Below are 22922 nucleotides of genomic sequence, written 5' to 3' on the forward strand. Positions count from 1 at the left end.
CTTATTTGTATTGGCTGCTACAACAGAAAAAGGCAAAAATTCAAGGAACATACAGAGAAAAAAGTGTCCATTATTTCTCAAATATCCTGGCTTTTTAGTGGAATTTTAAAATATTTCCCCTCTTCTCTAGTACCATTAAGGTCACTTCCCCTACCAGCTCCCAGCACGTGTCCACTGTCATGCACACAACCCCACACCACCTACCTGAATTCCGATCAGGATGCCTTTCTGGGGTATCTTAAATCCTGTGGAAAGCATTGCCTTTAGGAAAGCTGTATGAATACCTTCACCAAAGCAAGCCACCTGTTTAGAAGAAATGAAAAAAATAAAGTAAAAGGAAGCAAATGACAGTTACCCAACCCTACCAAAAAAAACCCCACAAATGAAGTCATAGATTCCTATGCTAGATTTTATTGAGTTGCCCAAAGACCATGCAATCTGAATCTAGGGATTAAAAGTCTGGCTAGGGCAGATGTATCTTATGTTTTTAATTAAACATAATGAATGAATAAGCAATTCTTTCTCCATCCAACAACACTCCATGGAGCAACATAACTGGATTCTACTGTGAGATATTTGGAAACAAATTACAGCTTCTGGCCCATAATATGGTGAGCTGCCAAATGTTAATACAACTTAATGTTTAAATAATAGTATATGTCATGTATACTATGCAATAATGCATGAATTCATGGGTCAGTAGCACAAATGCATAACTGCTAATCAATTGGTTAGGAGTTATTTCATACATATAGGAAAGCCTGAGAAATTCAGTAAATCTGTGAAAATCTCAAAGGAACTTGTTCATTATTATTACCTTCATAAAATAAGGCAATATACCTTGCTATCAGTTCTCAATACTACAGACCAAAGTAAAAAAAGAGAAAAAAATCCAAATTAATATATAGTGTTGGGATATACAGAGCCTTCCTGTAGAGTAATAGCACTACAATATAACTACAAGTTGATTAGCTACCCTAACTATAGAATAAGGGGTTAATCTGAGCATGATGGAAGTAAGCCTTGCAGGTACATTATTATTTGACACAGGTACAGAATCACCATTAGAGTAAATAACACTGATGGCTAAATTCATTCTTTAAGCAAATGACTCCTTTACTGTCAAAGGAAAGTTCTCATAAGTATGATTTTCAGTGGACCACCAGGACCTGATGCTTTTTACACCACAGTGAACATTTTCTGTGTTCAAGTACTGGCTAATCAACTTAAGGAACGTCAACCTAAGTTAATGGGACCCAAACCCTGCTGAAAGAACCTAGGCAATTTCATCATAAGTGCATATACAACAAGGTTTCAGCAGTTTTCTACAAAAAGCACAGAAAGTAATTAAGGAGATACTAACGGTAAAGAACATGCCTGCCAATTCAGGAGATGCAAGAAAAGTGGATTCAACCCCTGAGTTGGGAAGATTCCCTGGAGAAGGGAATGGAAAACCACTCCAGTATTCTTACCTATAAAATCCCATGGACAGAAAGCCTGGTGGGCTACAGTCCATGGGTCACAGAGAGACAGACACAACTGAGCACAAAGATTAAGACCATCATCCCCACCTCATCATTAAGAAAGCTAAAGTTTTATTTAATCCCACAACAAGCCATTTTAACATTGAAAATGTCTCTGGAGCATAACTGAGATTTCACTGACCTAGAATTATTATTCTGATTTCAGTAATAAAACAGAAATTGTAACATCACACTAAGTGACATTTGGAAATATGACTCTAATAATGGAAGAGGAATTATCTCTCTGTACTTCTAAAACAGATACGAGGAAGGGGAGGGCTGAAATTCTAATTCTCTCATATGTTCGTATGTCAACAACTCCAATAATGTATGTCTGGAGGCAGAATGGACACAGGTGCTGAAAACAGATTTGCCATACCAGAGAAAACAGCATGAAGGAAAGCAGATCTCACCCTGATCTGAATCCTAGGCTAGCTGAAAACAGCCCTGCTACTGAGTGACCATGGGATCAAGATGAACATCAGAGGATCTCCTTAAACGCCAGAGAAATTCAACGTTACATCCCTTGTCTTCGAGTTAGGTTTTCCCGTCTATTAAATTAACAGAAGCAGCAAAGATGCTAAGAGAAGGCAATCATCAGTCCAAATACAAACAAGATAGCCATTTATTCCTCACTGCCTCCCCTCCTGTCTCACTTGGCTTCTCATCACAGAATTTTCTTGTAACCAGGCAACCATATAAAACATCACATATTTGTTGCAATTAAGTCTTTTCCCCTCTCAGGTTCTCCTCAACACCGAGAGGAAACAATGATGCCTCCCGGTCTGATGTTGCCACTCTGGTGTGCAGTGATGAGAATCTGAAGGTTGTGTATAGTAAGTCTGTCAAGGGCTAGGTGATTCATACAATGTCCTGACACTGACATGTAGGGAACTCTCTGGAATCTGACAGCTTTCTACAAGAAACACATTTCACGTTCTTAAAGAAACCTCCAGCTGACAAAGGCTCCAACACAAGTGAAGAGGGACATCCAGTGGTCAGTCTCATTATAGTTTTTAGATAATCCCCAGGCAGCTACAGTTGCTTTGAAAAACAGTGGTTCTGGGACTTTGCGTATACCTGCAGATCCCACCGTATTATGGCCCCATTATCTTTCTACTGTTGTACGTTCATTCTACATATTGCTATTAAAAGCTCAATGATCTAATTTCACAATAGCAAGGCAAATTAGAGGGGATGAGAGGTGTTTTACAGAGAGAACTGAGAACCTTAAAATAAAAAGACCTGGAAGGTATTTACCTAGACATCTAAAGAAATATTTGAAAGATGCTCTCAATTTGTAATGTAAAAATGAATGAAACACACATGCAGTATAGTCAACTATTGAAATATAAGTGAGAATTTAGACTCTGGGCTACAAAATTCAAGGATTTTTTCTTAGTTCAAAATTCCCAGGCCATTTCAGAGTTATTCTGATCACAAAAGAAGTGTCCCACTTACTACTTACTAACTTACTTTACTATATTCTGATCATAAAACCATAGACTTCAAAGTAGATTTAATGAAAGTGTTCACGGATCATTAACTAGTTACCTCTCCAGTAGAAGCCATCTCACATCGCAGAATGGGGTCAGCATCTCTCAACCGGGGCCAGGAAAACATTGGAGCCTATCAAAATAACGGGTAGGAAAATATGTGAAAGAAGGGTATAACAAGAATAAAGGAGGATAAATATATTTAGTGAATCATCTCTCATAGGATTCATTTAGGTTATGGTAGACACGTTAAAAAAAAGTCTTTGGTCCAAGCATCTGACTTGAAAAATAGCTTTAAACCTGTGTTCCAAGAATTTCTTAAGCTTTTGGCCCAAAATTGGGTTAAATAATCACAAATTATTTCTGTAAATAGGGCCCCAGTGACCAGTCTAAGCCAATGTTTCTAATCTGGCCTACACATATTCTTACTGGAGTGATTTCAAACAAAGTCTACAGGGCATTGGTCTCCCCAGACACAGAGTTCAAACACACTTTTTCCTTGGTAGTCTTTTGAAACCTTCTTCTTGTTCTGATCATTTGGACTTACAACAAGCCACCTTGCCAGAAATGTCTGTCTGCAAGCTGACTTTTGAGACATTAAGCTGTTGTTGACACCTCTTAAAAAGCTTTGAAAAATATTCTGCTTGGAATACTTTTGCCTGGAACTTTCATATGAATTAGAACATAGATAGGAGTGCTTTCTTTCCATTTATTTTATCAATGCAATTCACTAAGACTCAAATTTTTGTTTCTTTCATATATCTATTTGTCCAACCTAAACTATTCCTTCTTTGATCCGGGCATGCCTCTAAGTCATTATGGGAATTCTAGCTTGGAGTTATTTCACTGGGTCATCTTAGTCATTATTACATTATATTCCTGCCTTCCAGCCTCTCTCTACTTCAACCATTGATATCTACCCACCTCACTAGGACAATATTAAGATTGACTATGAAGAAGTAATTTGACAAAAAAATCAAGATTCATGTACAAGGATAACTAGGAAAGAAGTAAACCAGAAGACAGTGCATTTTGAAAAATTCACATCTGTCCATCAGTATTGTTACTAGTTGGAAATTGTTTCATAAACATGTATGTATATACTTGTGTGTGTATTCCTGTGTCTAAGAATAAAGAAACATGAGTTTGAAATTCATATACAGAATCTCCAGTGGAAAAATACTTTGGGGGTCCTTCTACTTACTGGTCTCAAACAATAAAATCCTATGTATATATAGTCCCACTGAAAATTTAACAATTTATGTTGTGTCATAGCATCCAGGAATAAAATGCTACCCTAAAATAAGAAGTGACATTCTACCTCAGTGTACTGTAAAATCCAGGGAATCCTAAATTATTAACTTAAATAAGAGTAATAAATATTTTTTGATTTATACCTTCAACTTAAAACTTCCACTGTAAAAGTCAAAAGTCAGAGTCTCAATTATAACACAATTATGGTTGAGGTCAGTAGCATATATAAGAACAGAAAACTTTGAAGGCATCCAGAATATGTAAATGTCACATAAATATATTCTACAATATAAATTAATTCCATTGTGCACTTTATCTAAAAAATTCAGATGTATTTACTTAATATCTCACTAATCCTCATACAGTCCAGTGAGGTAGTTAAAGGTCATAATTATAAATACTCTGTTCATGGGCATACTGAGGCAGCTAGAGGAGCACAGTGGATTTATTATAAAGTTATTTGAAACATACAAATATATACGGGCATTTCTTGTCTTATGATGCTTTGTTTTATTGTGCTTCGCAGATACTGAATTTTTTAAAAATTGAAGGTTTGTATATTATGGCAACCCTACATCAACCAAGTCTCTTGGCACCATTTTTTCTAACAGCATTTAATCACTGTGTCTGTGTGTCACGTTTTGGTAGTTCTCACAGTATTTCAAACTTTTTATTACTATTTTATTGTTATTACTATTGGAAAAAAGATTATGACTCACTGAAGCCCCAGATGATAATTAGTATTTTTGAGCAATAAAGAAGTTTTTAATTAAGGTATGTGCATTGTTTCTCTAGATATAATGCTATTGCACATTTAACAAACTACAATATACTGTGAATATAACTTTTATATGCACTGAGAGGCCAAAAAATTAGTGTGGAATTAATGTGGTGGTCTGGAACCAAACCGACAATATCTCCAAGGCAGGCCTGTATTTAGTGAACAAACCTTACATTTTCCTGGTCATTCTTCTTAAAGGTGCCATCAATTTCATTACCCTCACAGTACCACTACAACAAAATTATACCACTAAAGAAATAGGAGCTAAGCAAAGGCGGTCAAGGCAGTAAAAATTTAAGTAACACCACAAGGTAACACTTTTTTACAAGACTCATGTATTCCTGAAAGCCTTGGCATAATTCAAGCCTTATCCTAAAAGTTATATCCAGAATTTCTATTTACCAACTAACCTGGCAACATTAAGCATCACCTTCATAAATGTAGTTTATGTCACTCAGCTAGTTGGTTTCAAAGTTATGTAATTCTAAAAAATTTTTTTTAAGTTTTGAAATGCACAAGAGTACACATAAAGTTGCCTATAGAGAAACTGCATTGCATTATTCAAAGCAAACATTATAAATCCCTAGTCTAGCACTTTAGTTAGAAGGTTCATAAAGTATCAAGATTATTTTTAAAATTATTATTTTTGGCTATGCTGGGTCTTTTTTGCCCCATGGCATGTGGGTCCCTGGTTCTGGAACCAGGGATCAAACCCACATCCCCTGCATTGGAGGGCAGATTCTTAATCACTGGACCACCAGGGAAGTCCTAAGATTATTTTTTAATGAAAAATTATTCCTTTAATTCCTTTGGAACTTAAAAAATGGCTAAGATTTTTGAAAATATACCTTTATTGCAACATAATCGGCGGGAATTATGGGATGCTCCAGTGTTGGAAGGGGCTTCTCGTCAATGTTCTCACCAATCATCACCTTGGTGGCCACATCAATGAAGTCTATTCCAAGTGTCTTGGAAACAAAGGGGAAGGATCGAGAAGCTCTCAGATTACACTCAATCACCTGGAGAGATAACAAAATTCAAAAGAAGAGAAAGGATGGTGAGAGACAATGACAATATTCATCTCTCCCTGCAACTTGGGCCCAGCTCTTGCTTTGCCAGCCTTTTCCTTGTCTCCCCCTGTTAGACTTATTTTTTTTTTCATTTATTTTTATTAGTTGGAGGCTAATTATTTTACAATATTGTAGTGGTTTTTGCCATACATTGACATGAATCAGCCATGAATTTACATGTGTTCCCCATCTTGAACCCCCCTCCCACCTCCCTCCGCATCCCATCCCTCTGGATCATCCCAGTGCACCAGCCCTGAGCACTTGTCTCATACATCCAACCTGGACTGGCGATCTGTTTAGACTTATTTTTTAATTGAATAATTTTTTAATTTAAGGATAATTACTTCACAGAATTGTGTTGGTTTCTTCCAAACATCAACATGAATCAGCCATAGGTATACATATGTGCCCTCTCTCCTGAACCTCCCGCTCACCTCCCACCCCACCCCACCCCTCTAGGTTGCTATAGAACCCCAGTTTGAGTTCCCTGTGTTATACAACGAATTCCCATTGACTATCTATTTTACATATGGTAATACAAGTTTCCATGTTACTCTCATCATACATTTCATCCTCTCCTTCCTCACCCCCGGCTCCACGTCCATAAATCTGTTCTCTACGTCTGTGTGCCACTAGTAGACTTTTGCTAACTGGTTTCCTTTCAATCCTTTTGCTAACTGGTTTCCTTTTTGGTTCCACGGTGGCTCAGATAGTAAAGCATCTGCCTGCAATGTGGGAGACCCAGGTTCGATCCCTGGGTTAGGAAGATCCCCTGGAGAAGGAAGTGGCAACCCACTCCAGTATTCTTGCCTGAAAAATCCAATGGACAGAGGAGCCTGGTGGGCTACAGTCCATGGGGTTGCAAAGAATCGGACATGCCTGAGCGACTTCACTTTTCCTTTCCTTCAGTCAGTATCCTTGAACTCCGACTCTTCCCCACCCCTTTCTGCCATTCCATCCCCGCACTCCCTTGACATGCGTGCTTGTGTACTTAGTTGTTCGATCGTGTCTGATTCTTTGTGACACCGTGGACTGTAGCCCACCAGACTTCTCTGTCTGTGGCATTATTCCAGCAAGAATAGTGTAGTGGGTTGCCATTTCCTCCTCCAGGGGATCTTCCCAGTCCCAGGAATCAAACCTGCATCTCCTGCAGCTCCTGCATTGACAGGTGAATTCTTTATCACTAGCGCAACCTGGGAAGCCCCACAAGCTTTTGACAGATTTGTTTTTATGCAGAGTTCAAATTGTGCCACATCCCTACTGGAAAGTCTTCAGTGGATTTCTACTGGCCCTGAGAGTGAAGTCTAGTCCTTGACAGCCTTCTATCCTCTTGCTTCAGTATAGCCCTCTATGTTATCTTGTACCACTTTCCTGGTCTCAGTTTCTTTCCAAGTTTACTTCCCATGATTTCCCTGGAAAAATAATCTTGATAAACTGAACTGGTCACTATCTCCTAAAACACACTGAACTTTCCCATAGATGTTGTATGTGTACTGTCCTCTCTATCTTCCTTTACTTGTCATTCATTCCTTAAGACCCAGCCCAAATTACAAAATCTTCCTTGAAATATTTTATTATCTACCCAAAGCAGGCATATGACACTCAATTACATGCTCACACACACGTGCAGGCACAGACCCCCACCCTCACTGCGCGCACACACACAGGCTCTCCCTATTCTATGCCTCCAATATCACTTTATTTGTACATTCCTGCCAGCAGCTATTATATTCTAACTTATAGTTATCTATAAATTCATCTTCTTCCCAGTTCTCACTAAATTATGAATCTTTGAGAGCAAAAACTGGGTTCTATACATCTTTGTTGCCACCTTAGAACTTTGCATAGTAAGTGAGGAGCCATATTGGTTACTGATTAGTTACATTAAATAGATTAAATTCATTAAGACTAACCTAAACACCCTAATTTTTTTTTAATTTCTTTCTTTCTTTTTTATTTTTTTTGTGTTTATTTATTGGTAAATGGTATCCAAAAGAGCTTTCTTTTCCAGGAAATGAATAAAGCAAAACCCCAGTGCATGTAATTATGACTATTCCACAGTAATCCGAGCAGATTATGATGGTCACTGCGTCCATCTACTCTGTACTGTAGGTGGCAGACAATGACCTTCTTTACAGTGGATCAGGGTGTTTACAAGGCTGTCACTGGCACATCAGTGCCTCCAGGACCAGCGCTTTCAAACAACGCAGGTATCATATGCTGTGCAACGCCCCACACTAAGACACACTCAGCTGCCAGGGTCTCGGCTGCGCTGTGGCTGTGTTCACAGAGCGACATAAACCAACAGGTCCTAACACAGCGGTGGGGTCCCCTCAAACAGCTTGGCATTTCTTACCAAGACGTCATTTCCTTTGACAAGAAACTGGACGTTGAATGGGCCAGAGATGGCAAAAGCCTTTGCGATCTTTCGGGTAGCATCCTTCACCTAGATCAAAAGGACAATGATACCGTACTAAAGAACATTCCTCAGTTTAAAAACAAGCAAAAAAGGTACAACATCTTAAATTTAGATTTCTCTTTACAAAGAACTACATCTCCACTAATAATGGAGTAATAATAATAATGAAGTAATAATGGAGTAATAATAGAAGCCATTCTTAGGTTTCTATTAACAAAATAATAATTACACTAAATGTTCTAAATATTCACAACAGGACAGCAGGGAAAAGAGCAAATAATGGTACAGGGTTATCTTTCTGCCAAATGCCCCTATCTACCTACCATCATATATTCTGGTTTCATTCTGAGGGCTAAATGGAATCTTTTCAGTCTGGTTGCTTCAGCACCAAAAGCTGCAGTCCAAACTCTGTATCAATCTAATGACCTACCTGCTGAGAAGTACAGGCCCTGAAATTACATGGTACTGCAAAGAGACCAGAGAGATTTCTTTTATGTGCTTTTCTTTTGCCCTGGACTCTGCAAGGGTGGATATTACGGTCAGAAGGAAGCACATTCCCTTGCAGGGAGGCATGTGTCATCTACAGGAATTCCTGTATCCAACCAGAGCTAGAAGGATCACATGCGAAGAGAGGGCACTGGCTGCTGGAATCAGCAGCTCCTCACTCACTGATTTACATGCCTTTGCGGTTCAGCAACTCAATCAGTTGCAAAAGGAAGCAGGGTCCATGACACACTTCAAAATATCGGAGTTTTGAGATCATTTATTCTGATATGAAAAATTAAAGCACATTTGAAATCCCAGGATATTGGTCCTTCATGCTGCTGCTATTGCAAAGCAACCTGCTACCTTTACATTCTAGAACAAGGCAAGACCTTTGGAAACCAGCCCAATGTGCAACTAGCCAGACAAGCTGCCGAGATTCTGATGGCAGGATTATTGGGAAGTCTCATTTAAAAAGCTAATCCTCACCTTACATACCTGAAGACTAAAGGAACATCCCCAACTTATTTATGATGGCAGTCTCTAAGATGAAACCTAGCAATGCATATTGAATACTGAGGCAGAATCATCATTCCTGGAAAGGTCATTAAAGTAGCAGTTTCAAGAGAGGCACTGGAAGAGACATATCTTAAAGTACTTTTTGAGTGAGAGTAAGGGTAGACAGTGAAAACATTGGTTCCAGAAGGTTCTCACGTGACTGTTGCATATCTACTTCTAACTGAGAAATATTACTTTAGGTGCTTCTCACCTGTAAGTGGCTCAAATATTAGAATCATCTGCAGCAGTAGTTGTTCAAATGTAGTCCCCAGACCAGCAGGAATAGCATCACAAGGGAACTCGATAAAAATGTAAATTCTGGGACTCAGAACTACAGAATCAAAACTGGGGATGGAGTCCCACAATCTATGTTTTAACAAGTCCCCCAGGTGGTAACTGTGAGCACAATTAGAGGACTGTTGCACTAGAATACAATCCAGAGTTCTAAAGGGCAGGAAAGGAAGCTGTTATCTTTAAAATACACAGCAAACTCAGAGGAAGAAGTCCCCTTCATAATTAAATTTTACCTGGGGTATGTCCTATCCTACTACTTAGCTTAAAAAACTGCTCTTAATCTTTTCCCCTCTTCCACCTTTATTTATAAATGATGACCTTTTCAATGGCTCCTTGGCTGATGGTTTGTGTGGGCAGCATCAGAGTAGCATCCCCCGAGTGGACGCCTGCATCCTCCACGTGTTCAGAAATGGCATGGGAGATGACCTGGCCAAAAGAAGATTTGAGAAAGAGTTGTCAGCTCTTCTTCAGTGAAGCTGCTGCCTGGCGTAACCCCTTAATTCTAACAGATACCTCCAGCACTGAGCAGTTTCTTTGCTAAGTCTCCAAAGAGGGGGCAGAAGGAACCACACATGCAGCCTCACCAAGCCTCTCTGTTCAGTGACAGATCACCCTGTGGGGCAGCTGAGAGTGTCTGAGAGCTTACCTCCCTATTTCATTGATTAGAATCGATATAAATGCTAGGAAAAGAAGGCAACTAAGCCAACTCATGGCACTACTGGTAAAGAACCCAACTGCTAATGTAGGAGACACAAGAGACATGGGTTCAATCCCTGGGTTGGGAAAATCCCCTGTAGGAGGATACAGCAACCCACTCCAGTATTCTTGCCTAGAGAACCCCGTAGACAGAGGAGACTTGTTGGGCTACCGTCCACAGGATCTCAAAGAGTCAGACATGACTGGGCAATTGAAACTTTCACACTAAACTTTCAAGCCAACTTGTAATGACTTTTAAGAATAGATAGGAAACTAAAGCATTCTGGGGGCACTGGAGACATCTTTGTCCTTTCCTTCCAGGTTAAGTTTTAAACACTGGAAAAGACAGGAGAGGAGAATTCAAGCTTAGGTACATGTCATAACTTAGGCAGATCTGAAAGAAAATGTAAGATCTGAAGATCGAGGGATTCTTATCACCTCCACACCATAACCAAATGAGCCAATTTGCCACCTACAAGAGATCTTTAAATGGAAATTTGAGACAGGAGGGAGTGCGTGTTTGGTCACTCAGTCATGTGTGACTCTTTGTAACCCCATGGACTATAGCTTGCCAGGCCCTCTGTCCATGGGATTTTTCAGGCAAGAATACTGGAGTGGGTTGACATTTCCTCCTCCAGGGGATCTTCCCAAAGATAGAAGGAAAACAAGAGGAAAATATTCTTGTCCTCTTTTAAAGGTAAGAAAATCAAGGCAATATAAGAACAAATAATGCAAGTACAAGTGTCTATATGACCAAGACAGGATTTTGAACCCTTATCTGTCAGATTGCAAAGTTTATGGCCTCAGTCACTATAACCTAAATGTTAACAGTATGTGTATCTTCAGAAAATGATAAAGCTGAGAGTAGGGGAGAATAATTGGGTAACTGTAAAAGACTTAAATAAATTACAGTGAAAATTTGTTTGTCAGATTCACAGATGACTTAAAGCAAAGTGACATCTGAGTGCCAGTACTCCTGTTGTTGCTTCCCTGATAGCTCAGTTGGTGAAGAATCTGCCTGCAATGCAGGAGACCCTGGTTCAATTCCTGGGTCAAGAAGATCCACTGAAGAAGGGATAGGCTACCCACTCCAGTGTTCTTGGGCTTCCTTTGTGGCTCAGCTGGTAAAGAATCCACCTGCAATGCAGGAGACCTAGGTTCGATCCTTGGGTTGGGAAGATCCCCTGAAGAAGGGAAAGGCTACCCACTCCAGTATTCTGGCCTGGAGAATTCCATGGACTGTATAGTCCATGGGGTCACAAAGAGTCAGATACAACTGAGCAACTTTTCACTTTCACTTTCATTCCTGCTGTCACTTATGAGTTCTGGGACCTGGGCAAGGTACTTTAGATGTTTAGCCCTGGTTGCCGATAAGACAGGAATGAAAATGGTATCTGCCTCATAGAATGTTTGTAAGGATAATAGAGAACACAAGTGCAGAGTTTGGAATGATATTTAGTGTAGAGTAAGCACTCAAAATTTTTATACTGCCTAGAAATGGGCAGGCAATGTCCCACTGACCAAACCAGTCAGTCCTAAAGGAAATCAGTCCTGAATATTCATTGGAAGGACTGATGCTGAAGCTGAAGCTCCAATACTTGGGCCACCTGATGCGCAGACCTGACTCACTGAAAAAGACCCTGATGCCAGGAAACACTGAGGGCAGGAGGAGAAGGGGACAACAGAGGATGATATGGTTGGATAGTGTCACTGACTAAATGGGCGTAAGTTTGACCAAACTCCAGGAGATAGTGAAGGATAGGGAACCCTGGCATGCTGCAGTACAGAAGGTCAGAGTCAGAGTCAGACACAAATGAGACACTGAACAGCAACTATGTCCCATTGAGCTCTGAAAACATTGTAACATGTCTGGAGTACTAAGTCCATTTCTGAGTGTGACTTTTTAAAAATTATGTGAATAACCTGAAATACTTTCAAAAGAAGGAATCCAGAATGATAAGCAATGTTGGGATCTAAGAGAAGCTTAGGGAAAGAGCATATCCTAGCAAACTGGAACTAAATAAGGCCAATAGACCAGCATTACTTCACCAGCACAATATTTGAAAAAACACAAATGTATGTAGGCCAGTCTTACATTCTCCACTTCCACATTGGTATGGTCACATTCCTCTTATTTTACACCTCAGTCTCAAATATGTAAAATGTTGAAAAGAGGAAAAGACTATACATATGCTCCATAACTCTGGGGGTCAGGAGGTCAGGGATGAAAATTCTAGGGAGGCATACCTTAGAAAAGGAATATATTAGAAGTCCAAGAAATAAAAGCAAAAACTATATATATATACACACCATATTGCATCTTTTTATGCTTTGTATAACCAGAAAAGTTAAACAGAAAACAAATGACAACTTTCCAGGGATTGGAAGGAAAACTAAGACAAACTGAGACAGCATATTATAAAGCAAAGACATCACTTTGCCAGCAAAGGTCCATATAGTCAAAGCTATGTTTGTTTGTTTTTTCCAGTAATCATGTATGGATGTGAGAGTTGGACCATAAAGAAGGTTGAGTGCTGAAAAATTGATGCTATCGAACTGTGGTGCTGGAGAAGACTCTTGAGAGTTCCTTGGACTGCAAGGAGACCAAGCCAATAAATCCTAAAGGAAAACAACACTGAATATTCATTGTAAGGACTGATGCTGAAGTTCTAATAATTTGGCCACGTGATGTGAAGAACTGACTCATTGGAAAACACCCTGATGCTGGGAAAGACTGAAGGCAATGGGAGAGGAGGGCAGCAGAGTATGAGGTGGTAGATAGCATCACCGACTCAATGGACATGGATTTAGCAAATATTTCATGCACAGAAGGGCTCAATAAGGGACAGAAATGGTATGGACCTAACAGAAGCAGAAGATATTAAGAAGAGGTGGCAAGAATACAAAGAAGAACTGTACAAAAAAGATCTTCATGATCCAGATAATCATGATGGTATGATCACTCACCTAGAGCCAGACATCTTGGAATGTGAAGTCAAATGGGCCTTAGGAAGCATCACTATGAACAAAGCTAGTGGAAGTGATGGAATTTCACCTGAGCTATTTCAAATCCTGAAAGATGATGCTGTGAAAGTGCTGCACTCAGTATGCCTGCAAATTTGGAAAACTCAGCAGTGGCCCCAGGACTGGAAAAGGTCAGTTTTCATTCCAATCCCAAAGAAAGGCAATGCCAAAGAAAGCTCAAACTACCGCACAATTGCACTCATCTCACACGCTAGTAAAGCAATGCTCAAAATTCTCCAAGCCAGGCTTCAGAAATACATGAACCAAGAACTTCCAGATGTTCAAGCTGGTTTTCAAAAAGGCAGAGGAACCAGAGATCAAATTCCCAACATCCGCTGGATCATCAAAAAAGCAAGAGAGTTCCAGAAAAACATCTATTTCTGCTTTATTGACTATGCCAAAGCCTTGACTGTGTGGATCATAATAAACTGTGGAAAATTCTTAAAGAGATGGGAATACCAGATCACCTGACCTGCCTCTTGAGAATCCTGTATGCAGGTCAGGAAACAACAGTTAGAACTGGACATGGAACAACAGGCTGATTCCAAATAGGAAAATGAGTACGTCAAGGCTGTATATTGTCACCCTGCTTATTTAACTTATATGCAGAGTACATCATGAGAAATGCTGGGCTGGAGGAAGCACAAGCTGGAATCAATATTGCCGGGAGAAATATCAATAACCTCAGATATGCAGATGACACCACCCTCATGGCAGAAAGTGAAGAAAAACTAAAGAGCCTCTTGATGAAAGCAAAAGAGGAGAGTGAAAAAGTTGGCTTAAGGCTCAACATTCAGAAAACTAAGATCATGACATCCGGTCCCATCACTTCATGGTAAATAGATGGGGAAACTGGAAACAGTGGCTGACTTTATTTTTCTGGGCTCCAAAATCACTGCAGCTGGTGACTGCAGCCATGAAATTAAAAGACACTTACTCCTTGGAAGGAAAGTTATGACCAACCTAGACAGCATATTAAAAAGCAGAGACATTACTTTGTCAGCAAAGGTCCACTAGTCAAGGCTATGGTTTTTCCTACAGTCATGTATAGATGTGAGAGTTGGACTATAAAGAAAGCAGAGCACCATATAATTGATGCTTTTGAACTGTGGTGTTGGAGAATACTCTTGAGAGTCCCTCGGACTGTAAGGAGATCCAATCAGTCCATCCTAAAGGAGATCAGTCCTGGGTGTTCATTGGAAGGACTGATGCTGAAGCTGAAACTCCAATACTTTGGCCACCTGATGCAAAGGGCTGACTCATTTGAAAAGACCTTGATGCTGGGAAAGATTGAGGGCAGGAGGAGAAGGGGACGGCAGAGGATGAGATGGTTGGATGGCATCATTGACTCAAAGAACATGGGTTTAGGTAGACTCCGGGAGTTGGTGATGGACAGGGAGGCCTGGTGTGCTGGGGTTCATGGGGTCGCAAACAGCTGGACACGACTGAGCGACTGAACTGAACTGAAGGAGATGGTGAAGGACATAAAGGCTGGAGTGCTGTAGTCCATGGAGTCACAAAGAGTCAAACATGACTTAATGACTAAGCAACAAAAGGGTGCTTAATCTGTAGATTATATAAGAGGTCATCATTACTATAAATATATTTTTTTAACAACACTACCTTGAACTGTTAATCTGGAAGACAAAAACAAACAGAAAAAAACTTCATCATTTTCAGTAGAGTGTAAAGTAGAAGATTAAGTCCAAGATAAAATCCATTTTATTTCCTTAAAGCAAATAGAATGACATGGACTCTAAAATATAAGTTTCTCTGTTTCAAGATAAGTAATAAATGCCTTACTAGTACAACTTAAAACTAAAGAAAAGCATTCTACATACTTTCATTTCTCCCTGAAGTCAGAGACATTGATTGTATTAGTAATACCAGATGTGTTATGGTAAGTCAATTTTATATTATTATCTTTATCCATCAGCTCTGTTTAGTTTTTTCTTTTTTAACCCAGTAAAAAGCGGGAGGGTGGAAAATCAAGAGAGACGAAGAAGTAGGGATTCAGTTAGGAACTTCAGAAAGGAAGGTATCAGATTTTTTTTATGATATCCACTGAAACATAAAAGCAAACCCACAGACAAAGGAAAATTAGAGAGAAAGTCTATTCAAAAAGAATGAGTACAGGATGGTAATTAATTTTGAATATCATCAAAGAGAAATTCTAGCGACATGAAAAGCAGAAGAAATGATACCTATGACACAACTGAATTGTCAGTGAATTTGAACACTTTTTGGACTGAGCAGCTTCTCCATTATTATTAGAGACCTATTTTGTAGAAATCGTGAGCTTTAATCTGCGCTGTGTTTCTAAATTCCCAAGGAAAAAAATTGATGGGAAGGCAGGGATGGGGGAAGTGGGGGGTGATAAAACACTTACTCGTCCGTCTTTGCCAACAGCATCCATTTCCACTTCCCGGGCCCCCTCAATAAATTTTGTCAGCACTACTGGGTGTTCCTGTCATCAAGGAAAACAGAGGGGTAGAACCTTTAGCTGAAATTTTATGTAAAGTGTCAAGTAAATCATGTACCTTAAGTCAATACTTGGAAAAAACTGCTCAACACACAGCCCAAACTCATTAGCTAATTTGTTTGGTAAGAACTAGGTCACTCTCTGCTTACAGTGAGGAAGAGGAAATCTTCCTCCAATTTTGAGTCCTCAGTGAATTGAACATGAGTTTTGAAATTTCAAATGTAGATTCTAGGTGAGTTAGAGAAAAAAAGGAAGCAAATGAGAGGGCAGAATGGGGTTCCTTTTCTTGTCTCCAGCACTATAAATACCTCTCTGTTTTATTTATATCAGTTTTGGGTTCAGGTATTTTTTCTCTTCCTACACATCTTTTCCAATCACAACAATTTCCTCAATCACTTCTCTACATGAGAATTGAGAATGCACTTAGGAGAGCAGTATTTTGTTTCAGTTTCGTTAGACCAAAGATGGAATTATTTACCTGAAATTGGAATCACTTCTACAATATGACGTTTGCAACTGCAAAATCAAACATTCTTCTCTATTAATCTTAAAACGGTCTTCCTTTCTCAGCTGTTTCAGACTCCTTAATATTCTTGAACTTCTTCCCACACTCAGTTTCTCCACAGCAGTACTGCAATGCCCTCCACAGCCCAATCACTACGTGCTTTTTCCAAACTAAATGAAGTGGTCGAATGAAGACCTCCGGAGTTTAAACATCTCTTCCCCTCCTTGCGCGAGACCCTAGCACACTGCACACTTGCTGTTTTCCTGTTAAAACCTGCCTTCACCTATCTCCATGCCTCTGCTCCCGAAGTGTACACCAGCTTCTCTCCTCACTTCATCTTTCAAATTTCAACCCATCCTTCAAGGCCTGGCTCCAATACCACCTCCTCCCTGAAGCCTTCTCTAAACATCTCTCTTTGTTCTGAACACAAACCCCTTTTGCCCACTATCATGGAGTTCATCATCTTTTGCAGGTGTGTTGAATTTAATATATCTTATCTCCTTTAGCAGAACACTTTAAATAGAATGTAATTTAGTGAAAAATTCAAAATAACCCATATCTTATGCCATAAATAAGCTGTTCCCTTGTTAAATTTATTGTTAAATGAAGAAACTTTCCCCACTCCCTTTTCTTCAAAAGCCTATTAGGCATTAAACTGTTGATTAGCCACACACACACACAAACTTTTTAATCTCTGTTCCTTCTTTTTAAAATATTGAATATTTAGTGTTCGCAGGCCTGGTAGAGCTGTATTGGGACCTTTGTGGGAATTTTCCACAAAATATATAATGATAACAATATAACTGCAAAAAAGAAGAGATAAAGTTCAATAGTTGCCTTAGTTTCTCTAGCCAAGTCTAAGACAGGGGTTCTTGTTCAAATGATTTATTAAAGGATTGAGAAAAGCAGGATGGGACACAGGGAAAAAAACTAGGTAGTTTGTGGGGTCAGTGGGGACTGGATTCAGCTTTACCCCACAGGGAGTTCTGAGTTACAGCACAGAGTAAGTCCTAACTTGAAGCAAAGGGCAGTCACTGTCCAGGGCTTGAGGGTGGTGGTGAGGTGAGGGGTCTTGCTTCCTGTTGCCAGAAGCTCCCATTTGACTGAGAATAGTTATCCTGAGTGGCACAGTGGTTAAGAAGCTACCTGCCAGTGCAGAAGAGGTGAGTTTGATCCCTGGGTCGGGAAGAGCTCCTGGAGCAGGAAATGGCAACCCACTCCAGTATTCTTGCCTGGGAAATTTCAAGGACAGAGGAGCCCGGTGGGCTACAGTCCATGGGGTCACTAAGAATCAGACACGACTTAGTAACTAAACAATGACAAGTTATCCTGAGAAACGTAGCCGGGAGGTATCAGCAGCCATCACAGCAGCTAGGGGATGGGTGCTCCCACAGGGAAAGGATCTGAGAAGGGCAACAACATCATTCTCCATCTTGACCAATTAAACACATTTATAAATAGCCCTTACTATGTTGCTTAGCAGCTGCTGCTGCTAAGTCGCTTCAGTCGTGTCTGACTCTGTGCGACCCCATAGATGGCAGCCCACCAGGCTCCTCCATCCCTGGGATTCTCCAGGCAAGAACACTGGAGCGGGTTGCCGCTTCCTTCTCCAATGCATGAAAGTGAAAAATGAAAGTGAAGCCGTTCAGTCGTGTCTGACTCTTAGCGACCCCATGGATTGCAGCCTACCAGGCTCCTCAGTCCATGGGATTTTCCAGGCAAGAGTACTGGAGTGGGTTGCCATTGCCTTCTCTGCTTACTATGTTGAGGGAGAAGATTTCTTAATAAATTTCGACAGCAGTTGGCTGTCTTAAAGCACTTTCTTCCTTAGGTATCCATGATCACATTTTCATGTTTCTTTCTCAGACTCCATGGTTCTTTCTTCCCTACTCAGCCCTCAAATGCCAGTATTCTTTTCATCTCTTATCTTAACTGTTACTTTTCCTCTATACTCTCCCCAGTGACTGCTTCCAATCTTAAAGCTTCAGTTACAATAATATGCTATTGACTTCCAAATCTATATTTATCTCTCTCTCTTTAGCTTGACCCTCAATTTCAAGTCTATATAACCCTCTCCTTTCAAAACATCTCTATCTGAACTCTTCACAGGCACCACATATTCAAAAGGTCAAAAATTAAATATGATTTTCCCCTCTAAAATCTCTCCTTAAATGTTCCTTGTTTCAATAAACGGTGCCTCTGTCCATCCAGTTGTCTAAGGCGGAAACTCAGGAATCATCCTTTATCCTCTCTTCATCCTCCATCTCCATCCGTTCACATCCTGAATGCACATCCTCAATATTTCTAGAACACATGCCCATCTGTACTATCACTGATCTTTTTTTTCTTTTCTTGCCCCAACACATGGCATGTGGGATCTTAGTTCCCCAACCAAGGATCATACCTGCACCCCTTGTCTTGGAAGTACAGAGTCTTAACCACTGGACTGCTAGGGAAGCCCATTTACTCTCATTATTCTTTTATATATATATACTTGCATTTATTTATTTATTTTGGGGTGTGCCAGGTCTTCATTGCTGCAAGGGCTTTTCTCTAGTTGCAGCAAGTGGGGGTTACTCTCCAGTTGCGGTGCATGGGCTTCTCACTGCGGTGACTTCTCTTGTGGCAGAACAAGGGCTCTAGGGTGTGAGGGTTTCAACAGTTGCAGCAAGAAGGCTCAGTAGTTACAACTCCCAGATCCGGAGCACAGGACCAATAGTTGTGATGCATGGACTTAGCTGCTTCATAGCATATGGGATCTCCCCGGATCAGGGACTGAACCTGTGTCTCCTTCCCTGGCAGGTGGATTCTTTACCACTGAGCCACCAGGGAAGCCCTACTATCAGCATTCTGATCCAAGGCACTGTCATCTCTACCCTGAGCTTCACAATAGCCTCCTAACCTCTTTCCATGAATTCAGTCTTGTCCCAGATTTATTTCACTCTCTGTACTGCAGAAGAGAAATTTTTCTTAAACTTTCAATTGCTCCTTTTTAAAAGTGGAAGCATAATTGATTCACACTGTTGCATTAGTTTCAGGTGTATAGCACAGTGATTCAGTATTCAGAAAATATGACTAAAATCTAAACTCAATGACCAACAAGTTTCTCTCTATATGCTCCTTCACTTTCTACTCTATCACCATTATAATTAACACTTCCTACCATGTTTGGCATCCTAGCCAAAGTGAGTGCTTTATCAGTTTCTAGAAACTTCATGCCCTTTCTCAGCTTCAGGCCTTTATACTCGCTGTTCTTTCTTCCTTCATACCCATGATGCAAACCTTTTATTTCTGAATCAACAATTCTGAACCAAATCAAAAGTCCTTCTTCAGGGACTGGCCCCCAATTCTTTTATACTTTCCCTCAACATCATGTATTTTTGCTCATCATATTTAATTATAATTATTTGATGTCTTATGTTCCTAATAAACAGAGTCATCCGTGAGTACAGAGACTCTCTTTTCATGAATGTAATTCCTGATTCTGAGAATACTGCCTTTATATAGCAGGTGCTAAATATGAATGGATACAAGATAGCTCATCGAACCTGGGTCTCCTGCATTGCAGGCAGATTCTTTACCATCTGAGCCACCAGGAAAGCCCTACATAGCAGGTCATAATGAGTGCTAGTATTATTCTAAGTTCACTGAATCGAGAATCCCAGGTCCTGCTGTAGTTTAATGGAAGACTTCAACCTAGTACTCCATTAGGACATCTCTATATGCAACTTTGGGCCTGTTAGGATTCTATCCATATGTAGCAGAAAAAAAAATATTTTAAAAATATTCTACCAAATAGAGGGCCTATGAAATCCAATATCCCAGACAGAGAAAACCTGCCTCATCACTCACATGAGACCAGCTGCGTGTAGCTGCTGCTTTCTCAAACCATGCGAGGTGCAGGATCCCTCTCAGGGAGTGCAATAAAGAGGACCATGTCTGACTTCAGAACACATTAATGAAACCTGGCCCGTTGGAGAGAGTCCCTCCTTAGCTATCTAACTTTCACACAAAAGTGAATTCAAAATCCACTTGGTTGCTTTTTTTTTTTTTTTTTTAACTCTTTGTCTCTCCTCACTCTTTATCGTTATCCACTCTTTACACTGAACAAATTTCTATGGGGAGCAGCTACCACACAGAGAGGAAGCCCTGCTTCATGTGCGTGGGACTATCCACACTCTTTGTTCCTCTTTGAAGTGCCTCTGATTTCACTTCTTGGCTCCCTCCAAACTCCACTTGCCTAACATCAAACTCTTCTCTATGAGTTGTGCTTTCTCTCTCTCTCCTTTTTTTCTTTTAGCCCCAACTAGCTTTTGAAAGCTTTTAAAAAGAAAACGTTACTTTTATCCTCTACAGTATGAGGTCTGCAGATCAATAACCCCACTGGGTAAATCTTAAATGGATCACACTGAGGTAACGCCGAAGGAGAAAGTAAAAGCTGGGGGCAGTGGAGGAAGGTGGTTGAGTGGCCAGAAAATTATAAACATTTTCATTAACTTACAAATGGAATGTACCAGAACAAGAAAAATCAATAGGTGAGTGAGGGGATTTACTGTTAAAGTTGCAGGGTTGACTAAGGCAAAGAACATCTCCCCAGGTATGAGAATTAAAAATCAGGGAAGTCTTCACTTGTTCATGATGACCATGGTTGAGCTGCCCATAAGGCTGGAAATCCCATGGGTAATTGACCAGCATCTAACTCATGAACAGACAAGGTTCATGCTTATTCAGCCTTGCTCCTGGAGACTAAAATTGTATAAAACTCTATTATGATAAAATATTCACTGGTCTTCCCCTTCTTCCATTAACCCCAAGGATCCAAATACAATTAAATGCATTTGCGTTTTCTCATTTCTGTATTTAGGAGAATAATGGGTAGAAGCAAAAAAAGGAAAAACATCCTGTACAAAGGAAAACAGCATATAAAACAAGTAGCAATTAACAGAAGAGGTAAAAGTCACCAAGAGGAAACAGGACGCTACCTGAGAGACTCTAGTGGCCTCCTCTAGGAATTTTTTCATCTCATCCTCGGAGAACACCACATTCATGGCAGACCCGCTGAGTGAGAAGGGTGAAAAAACAAAAACAAAGGAGTCAGTTTCTTTCACCACTTCAGAAGTAAAATATGCTAGACACGATTGCTTCTCAGAGTAGTTTCAGGCAAACTCTAGTTCCAATTTACGCTAACTAAGAAGGTGTCTCTTTCTACATTGAAACTTTATATAATCAACAGGACAATCAACCAAAGTAAAAAGTCCCTCAGGTTGGGGACGGGGGAAGCGGGTGAGAACTGTGACAATATCCAAAGAGAACAATGGTAGGTCTTAGAGATGACACATTCTCAAGGTTCACCCTTTCTCTTTATTGTTTTAACTCCTAATTCTGGTTCCAGGTAACACTGAAAACTGTAACAAGATCCCTGCCAGGACATAGTTTTCTAAACTTGTATCTTCAGAGTTCCCTACCTGCAGCAGGTTTTAATCCACAAATATGCTGTCAAAGCAGGTCATTCCACTATCTTAGCTGGGTTACAAAAGAATCAATTTTTTTTAGTAACACTTGCTAATGTAATGTACAGTATCTGACTGAAATGTATTCAACCGTGTCCTTTCAAATTCTTGAGAAAGAATACTATCTGAAATCAATTTATTCAGAAAGCTGGCATTTGCAGAATGGGATAGGAGGGGAGGAAAGAAGGAAGACTAGGAGGAAGGGAAGCCATAAGGAAGAAAAATGCCACTTTCTACTTCCCTTTAAAAAAGCAGCATTTGCCTTACCTTTTCTACTATACTGCAAATTTTATGCATAAAGTGCTTTCAATTTCTTCATCTATTTAAGGCAAGAAGGCTAAGGTAATAATGATGTTGATAATTCACAGCCTAAGAAACTAAAAGATATGGACTGAAATGATGAGAAGAAGCACAGAAGTCAGAGTTGCTTTCTGCAATCCTCCTTAAATGTCTGTGTTGTTGAAATTAACTTACATTAATACCTCAGAGAAGTAGTATTATCAGAATGTGGTTTACACAAAATGTCATTTAAATAAAAAGGAAAGTTTTCCACCTCATTTGAAATTTTTCATTATTTTAAAGGATCCCATCTCCAATTCCATTTACACTTTCAAATTGTGCACAGCAAATTATGCTTCTCTTATTATCCCCTGTTCACTGAAATTGTTCCTCACATTTGGTAACATCTGAAGAAAATAAGTAACAAGTGACAGCTTCTCCTTTGATGGTAAAGCTTAGTTTCCAAGTTTATTATAAAAGACACTGTCCATGTCTTCCAATGTTATAATTCCCTTATTAAAAATTCTGATCTCAAAAAGAACCCCACA

General features: G+C 39.9%; 1 protein-coding gene across 1 annotated transcript in view; it reads right to left on the reverse strand.

The window, feature by feature from the left end:
- CPS1 (carbamoyl-phosphate synthase 1) overlaps window positions 1-22922 on the reverse strand; it is a 139887-nt gene that overhangs the window by 12649 nt on the left and 104316 nt on the right. The window contains exons 28-34 of the mRNA XM_043445685.1: window positions 21568-21643; window positions 15988-16065; window positions 10197-10304; window positions 8481-8570; window positions 5903-6073; window positions 3078-3152; window positions 205-303 (exon numbers count right to left, since the gene is read on the reverse strand). Of these exons, the coding sequence (XP_043301620.1) occupies window positions 205-303; window positions 3078-3152; window positions 5903-6073; window positions 8481-8570; window positions 10197-10304; window positions 15988-16065; window positions 21568-21643 (697 nt within the window). The remainder of the gene's footprint in view (window positions 1-204; window positions 304-3077; window positions 3153-5902; window positions 6074-8480; window positions 8571-10196; window positions 10305-15987; window positions 16066-21567; window positions 21644-22922) is intronic.

Source organism: Cervus canadensis, chromosome 24 (assembly GCF_019320065.1).
Source record: "Cervus canadensis isolate Bull #8, Minnesota chromosome 24, ASM1932006v1, whole genome shotgun sequence".
NCBI lineage: Eukaryota > Metazoa > Chordata > Mammalia > Artiodactyla > Cervidae > Cervus > Cervus canadensis.